The sequence below is a fragment of the Octodon degus genome, unplaced genomic scaffold, assembly GCF_000260255.1.
Source record: "Octodon degus isolate 3935 unplaced genomic scaffold, OctDeg1.0 scaffold00322, whole genome shotgun sequence".
Lineage (NCBI taxonomy): Eukaryota > Metazoa > Chordata > Mammalia > Rodentia > Octodontidae > Octodon > Octodon degus.
In genome coordinates this window covers 1,122,219-1,129,588 of record NW_004524898.1, presented here as the reverse complement: position 1 = coordinate 1,129,588, position 7,370 = coordinate 1,122,219, and the positions used below count along the sequence as shown (strand labels likewise).

General features: G+C 48.7%; 1 protein-coding gene across 1 annotated transcript in view; it reads right to left on the bottom strand.

Annotated features, from left to right (window-relative positions):
• Window positions 1-50: 50 nt before the first annotated feature.
• The window catches only part of Znf324 (zinc finger protein 324), a 14,524-nt gene continuing 7,204 nt past the window's right edge, over window positions 51-7,370 (bottom strand). The window contains exon 4 of the mRNA XM_004647755.2: window positions 51-1,662. Within this exon, the coding sequence (XP_004647812.2) occupies window positions 440-1,662 (1,223 nt within the window). The 3' untranslated portion in view covers window positions 51-439. The remainder of the gene's footprint in view (window positions 1,663-7,370) is intronic.

The following is a 7,370-nucleotide window of genomic DNA, read 5'->3' as shown; positions in this document are numbered from 1 at the left end:
GTTGTGGGGATCGAACCACAGCAACCTGAGCCTGACTGCTTTGTTGAAGCAGCCACTTAAAGAACTGAGCTAAGGGGCAGGCCCCCTCCAAATCTTTTCTTTTGCACAGAGGAAGAAGCCGGGGCCCAGAGCCCAACCACCTGCTCAGACCAACCTTTTAACTCCCATTCTGGAGCCTTCCTAGAGCTGGGCAGGCCCCAGAGAATCCCTGGAGGGCTGAGGCTGGGAAAGCTGCTAGCGCATGCACACACAAGTAGGTCCAGGCTTTCCTCCCATAAATCCCTCAACAGGCGGCCATGTGCACAGCTTCCTCCACTGGCCTTTCCAGGCTGTCTGCAGCCCAGGTTCAACCAGCACCGGGATGAGCCTCTGAAGTCTGCAGCATCTCTGAGGATAGAAGCCTGGGTTGTGGCCAGTCTGTCTCGGAGTGCAAAGGGACTTAGGCCTGGGCGGGGCCCGAGCTGGCTGGGGCCCGGCTCTCCTTCTCTACTGCCCTCTCCACTGGGGGAGGCCGGGCCCTTGACCTCTGCAGGACCTTCTCGCCTGTGTGGATCCGCTGGTGGTGGAAGAGCGCAGGGCGCTCACGGAAGGCACGGCCGCACTGTGCGCAGGCGAAGGGCTTCTCCCCCGTGTGGATGCGCCGGTGGCTGAGCAGCACAGCGCCCTTGGCAAAGGCCTTGCCACAGTCTGCACAGCGGAAGGGCCGCTCACCTGTGTGCAGTAGCCGGTGTTGCGTGAGGTTGGAGCTGTGGCTAAAGGCACGACCGCACTGCGCGCAAGCAAAAGGCTTCTCTCCTGTATGCACGCGCTGGTGCTTGAACAGCGAGGAGCCCTGGCTGAAGGCAGCGCCGCAGAGCACACAGGCGAAGGGCTTCTCGCCTGTGTGTGTGCGCTCATGCTGGATCAGGTGCGAGTTGCGGCAGAAGCGGCGTCCGCAGCGTGCGCATGCATAGGGCCGGCCTCCCGCGTGGATCTTGCGGTGCTGGCTGAGGTTTGAGCCGTGGCTGAAGGCCTTGCCACAGTCGCTGCAGCGGAAAGCCTTCTCAGCTGTGTGGATGCGCTGATGGCGCACGAGCGAGGAGCTGTGTCGGAAAGCCTTGCCACAGGCCAGGCAGGCGTAGGGCGTCTCGCCGCTGTGTATGCGCAGGTGCTGTGTCAGGTGTGAGGTTTGGCTGAAGGCCTTGCCGCACTGCACGCACGCGTAGGGCCGCTCGCCCGTGTGCGTGCGCAGGTGCTTCAGCAGGTCAGAGCTCTTCACAAACACCTTGCTGCAGGCCCTGCACTCGAAGGGCTTCTCCCCTGGAAGAGGGCCTGGCTCTCCCAGCTCCTCTCCGAACCCCAATCCCCAGGCCATGCTAGGGTCCCCGGAGACCGGGGACACTTTAGGAGCTGATGACCGGTCCTCCGGGTCCTTGTCCCCGGGTCCGATGCCCCTCCGTGGGGAGGTCAGCCGCAGCCCTGAACCCAGCAGGAGCCTCTCCCAGTAGATTACTGATACTCCCGTGGGCCTCCTCTCTTGGGATGGTGCAGTGCCTGGTGAGATACCAGCAAGAACGCTAGGGGAGGTCCCTGGGGCGGCCGTCGGTGCTGTGGCTTCCCTGGAGATGCCTGTACGCCCGTAAAGACGTTTGTTTGCTTTGTATGCTTCCATACAAGGAGAACCTGAGGGCAAAAAAACAGGACTGCCTGTGTCATCTAGCCAGTGACCAGAGCAGGCTGCAGGGGCAGGTGAGGGGCCCAGCTACTGGTCATGGCGCCTAGAAGAAAAGCGGAGCCTTGCGGGAAGGGGGTGAGGACACATGGGCCCAGCAGGTTGGAACTCCCAACAGCAGCCCACCTCCAGGATGTCGGGTACAGAAAGCTGAGCAGGCACTTTCGAGAGCTCCCCTGTCATCTGCATCGTGTGACTTGTTGAGAAAAACAGGAGGAAGTGGTTACTTTGGCTTAGTTTCAGACCATGGCTCTGTCATTTGTGGGGCTACAGGAGAGGAAGCTGTTCACCTTAGAAAGTGAGGCCTAAGAAGTGGGGTCCCAGCAGTGACTCCACCCGACCACGTGCCGCAGAAGCCTTCAGAATGGAAGCTTACTGGAGGATCCTGCTAAGAGCTCAGACCAGATAGCTGATAGGCATGTGCACAGAAAGATGGTTGTTTTGCTTTGTATCTTGAGACAGAGGCTCAGTGTGTAGCTCAGGCTGAACTACGAGCCTTGGCCGGCCTCAGAAATCAAGCGGATTCTCCTGCCTCATGTTTCCCAGTACTGGGATGGCAGACCTGCACCACCTCATGGTACATTCTGGCAAAGAATGTGCCTCTATGTTGTATATGCCCCAAGACTTTGCAGTGCGCTGGCTTTAGGAGTGAAAGGTTTATTAATCTGGTGGAGCAAATTTCAAGGCAGCTGCTGCATGGGTAATGCTGGCTTTTAGCCAGATTTACAATGAGACTCATTAGAAAAAGAGCAGAAAAAATTTTAAACTTGCATTTTAACTTGAGAAGTAGCCTCTGTAAAGCTGGGGCCAAGGAAGGTATGGTTATAGGTGAACTTAGTCCTCCTAAAAAGAAGCTGAGTATTACAGGACTTCTGGGAAGATGGCAGAGAGGGAACAGCAGAGAAATAGCCCTTCAGAAAACTGGTGTCCAGATGCTGGAATACAGCAATGAAGAGGAGGGAAGTGGGTACCTGGGACCTGGTGAAGACATGAAGAGACAACTGAAGCTTGAGAGCCAAGAGACGGCAATGTGAAGAGGGCACGCAGTACTTTCTCCCTGATCCCTGGCTCTTAGCATGGGAGCATCTCAGAGGCCTCCAAGGAGAAACGCAGAGGAACACAGGCACGGACCCAGAGGACTGCATGGCTGGTGTGATATTTGGGTTCACATGTCCCCCAGGAGATGGAAATTGCTAGTAGTCATCCCCCCAGGAGAGGGGCCACCTAAGCTTGGAATTCAGCAGCTCCCCAGTCAGAGTGAGGTGGAACCAAGTTCAGATCCACAAAAAGCCAAGGAGCCTAGGTCAAGCCAACAAAGGCACACAGTGTGGTCAGGGTGCACGAGCGAGGTTCACTTCACAGTGAGAAGCCACCCTACACTTCAATGGAATGAAAGGTACAGGCTGCTAGGGTTACCCAGTAACCCACCATAGATCTATGGCTGGCTCTCCGGGATGAATCCACGCAGATCTGGGCTGTCTGCCCACTCTATCTACCAGGGACAGCAGAGTCATGTCCTAAAGTGGACTTTTTTTTTTCTTCTTTTCTTGTTTTAATATTTGTTTTTCTTGATTGTTCTTATTTGTATGTAAGTATGAACACTGTTTCTAGTGTTTCTTGTTGTATTTTTTTCCCCCATTTATGTATTTGATACAGGGTCTCACTCCACAGACAGGACTTGTAGTGATCTTCATGTTTTCAGCCTCCCCAGTGCTGGGATTTCAGCCTCCCAGCCACCACCATGCCCTCACTGGTCTGGCTCAGCACCCCTGGAGGTGGGGCTGGCCTCGCATGCAGGACCAGGGATTGTGGGACCAAAGCAGGCACTTAGTCCACTGAGCTATCTTGCTGGCCCTTTTCTAGTGGTTTTTGTTTTTTGAGACAGGGTCTTGCTATGTAACCTAGGCTAGCCTTGAACTCATAATGGTCCTCTTGCCTCAGCCTGTCAAGTACTGGGGTATGCCACCAAATCCCACCTGTTTCTAGTTATTGTGCTCTATTCTGTTCTTGTTTTTATTTGTTCCTTTCCTCATTCTTTTTTAATTTTTTTGTGGAACCAGGGGTTGAACTCAGGCCTTTGCCCTTGCTGGGAAGGGCTTATTCTACTGAGCCATCTCTCCGGCCCCTATTTGTTCCTTTTCTTTCCTCTCTGGTCTTTCCTTTTAGATTTTGTTACATACCCATAAATATAGTTCATACACTTAGGTAGAAAATTAATAGCATGTTTTGTAGTTTTCTAGGCTGTTTTATGCTACTGCTATTGCTGATTATAGTTCTTTAGCCAAGGCAACACAATTGTTCTAATCAATTTTTCCTGGCACGCCAATGCTGAGACTGCCTAAGGGTCATAAACAAAACTGTAGGTCAGTGCCAAAGAATTGTGGGCCAGGTCAAACAGGCAGCAACTTCTCATCCACAACAAATTGAAGAGGCTCAAAACCCAAAACCCAGCTATACCTGGATGACATCTCTTGAGAGGCAGACATTTGCTAAGAGTTCTCAAACACCAGTAAAGCTACCTGCCACAATTTATGAGCATCAACTCAGGAATTAAACCAAAAAAAAAGAAAGAAAAAAAGAAATGAGAAGACATTTAAACAAGATGCAAAATGAAGAGAGAGTGTGGTCACAGTGGAAGTAACAAAGCATATGAATGAGATGCTAGGAAAAAAAAATCAAATCACAATTTCTCAGACAACTACAGAGATAGTGATCAACATGAAAGACATATTTAAAGACTCTAGACCAGATACAGATAAAATGCCCAACATAGGAAAAAATGGAATTCATGAAACAGATTCAAACAGATATGTAAAAGATTAGAAATTCCATTGAAGAGGGCCTGCCCCTTAGCTTAGTTCTTTCAGTGGCTGCTTCCACAAAGCAGTCAGGCTCAGGATGCTGTGGCTCGATCCCCACAACTCTAGCCAGCCAAACCTGCCCTGAAGGCATTTGGAGGAAAAAAAAAAATTCCATTGAAGCCAGGAGAATTACTGGAGTGTGAGGCCAGTTTGGGCTCAAAGTGCAAGGCCAGCCTGAACTGCATAGTGAAATCCTGTTTTAAAAAAAAGAAAACAAAAAGAAAAAGAAAAAAAGCAAGGCATCACAAAAAAAGAAAAAATTCAATCCAACAGCCACTATATGATGCAAAGAATAGTGTCAAATTCGCTGGAGTCTATGAAAAAGCAACAGATAAAGCAAAACAATATGAAAAACCTGCTTACAGGGCTGTAGAGATAGCTTAGCGGTCTAAATGCCTTCCTAGGAAAGCTCAAGGACCTGGGTTTGATCCCTGGTACCACGTGCTGGCTGTGCCAGCCACACTCCAGATGTGACGCTAGCTACCAAAACCTGGGGTGGTGCATGCCTGTAATGCCAGCACTGGGGAGGCCAAAACAGGATCACTAAGAGTCCAAGCTATGCAGTGAGACGCTATACCAAATACATTAAAAAAAAAAAATTGTGTCTAATTTACTTCACTCATTATTTACTTCAATCATTATGCTAAAACAAAACAAAAACAACTGTTCACAGAAATCATGGCAAAAAACTTCCAAGCTTGAGAAAAACAATCTGACACAGAGATAAGTGAGGCATACAGAACTACAATTAGCCATGATAAAAAAATAAAAAAAAAATCTGCAGCAAGGCAAAGAGTCAAGATTGAAGAAATTGGGGCCAGGGTGATGGCTTGGTGGAATAAGCGCTTCCCTGACAAGTGCAAGGGCCTGAGTTCAATCCCCAGTTCCACCAAAAAATACATGAAATTCAACAAAAGAACAGAATTAAAAAATAATAATGAAAAGAACACAATAAAAGCTGTTATTAAAAAAGAAAGAAATCACCTAAAATGAAAGCACATCAATATCACAGCAGCCTTCAACACAAATCCTCAAGTTGAGTTTGTGAGTAAAGTATTTCAAGCCCTAAAAGAACTCTGAACTCTCTTTCCAAAGTGATGGGAAAAGGTAGTTCCATGAAAAGAACACCTGAAGACTTTTTTTTTTTTTGGGCAGAACCGGGGATTGAACTCAGGCCCTTGTGCTTGCCAGGCAAGCACTTATTCTACTGCGCCATCTCCCCGGCCCCAAGGACTAAGCTAAGGGGCAGCCCCCCGAAGGCATTTTTGACGACCACACCAGAAGGACATTCTAGAAAGAGGTGATGAGTGGACTATAACTGCATGAGTCCCAGCATAATGAGTCCATCAGGCAAGGGAAGTAAGTAAACAGGGTGGGCGGACAAGACGTGTGGTGGCCTCAACAGATGCAGAAAAAGTGTTCTACAGAGTTTGACACTCATTCATGATTTAAAAAAAAAACCTTTCAGAAAATTGGAATAAGGGTCAGCCAAAGAGCTCAGTGGATTAAATCACCTACTTAGGAAGATGCAGGGCTAGGGGTTCAACCCCCAGCGGTGTGCCATGCTGGCCCGCTCCTGGGGCGCACTGAGATGGCAACTGGAACTGGGCATGGTGGCATTCACCTGTAATCCCAGCACTTGTAAGGCTGAAAATAGGAGGATAACTATGAGTCCGATCTGTGTAGTGAGACCCTGTATTAAAAAATACAAAAAAGAAACAAAGAAAAGAAAATATAAGAAGGGGCCGGGAGATGGCTCAGTAGAGTACGCACTTCCCTGGCAAGCACAAGGGTCTGAGTTCAAGCCCCAGTTCTGCAAAAAAAGAAAATATAAGAAAAAAAATGGAATAGATGGTCTCTGTATCAGTTTGGTGAAAGCCATCTATGACAAAGAGCCAATATCATGGGCTGGGGAGATGGCTCAATAGAATAAGCGCCTGCCTGGCAAGCATAAGGTCCTGAGTTCAATCCCTCATGCCACACACACACACACACACACACACACACACAAAAGAGCCAGTATCATACTAAATAGACATGGTAAACACCAGCACCAGCACTCAGGAGGCTGGAGGATCACTCGTAAGTTGAAGAGCAGTCTGGGCTACAAGTGAGCTGAAATCCAGCCTGAGTTGCATAGCAAGACACTGTCTCAAAAAGACCAAAAAAGGACAAAAACTGAAAGCTTTCCATCTAAAATCAGGGACAAGACAAGGATGTCCACTGTCACCACTCCCGGTGTGGTGGTGCATGTCTGTAATCCTAGCACGCAGGAGGCTGATGTAGGATGACCACTGTGAGTTTCAGGTCACCCTGGGCTAGATTGTGAACTCAATGCCAGCCTGACCTACACGGTGAGACTATGTCTCCAATAAACAAACAAACAAACAAACAAGCAGATACTCCACATAGAAGACCTCAAAAATTCAATTTACTAATACTGTATCTCACAGAACTGGAGAATAAATCGTAAAATTCATTTGGAAGCAGAAGAGACATAGAAGAGCAAAAACAATTCTAGGGAACAAAGACAAGGTAGGGGGCATCACAAATCCTTCACTTAAAACTAAACTACAAAAGCTACTGTGAGAAAATCAGCGTGGTACTGGCAAAAACACGGACCCGCGGCCCAATGAAACAAGATGCAGACACAACTACAAACACACTCAGGGACCATATTTTTGACAAAGGGATCAAACACCTTCACTAGAAGACAGCATAGTCTTTTTATCAGTTTGGTGAAAGCCATGTATGACAAATCAAGAGCCAATATCATGGACTGGGGAGATAGCTCAAGC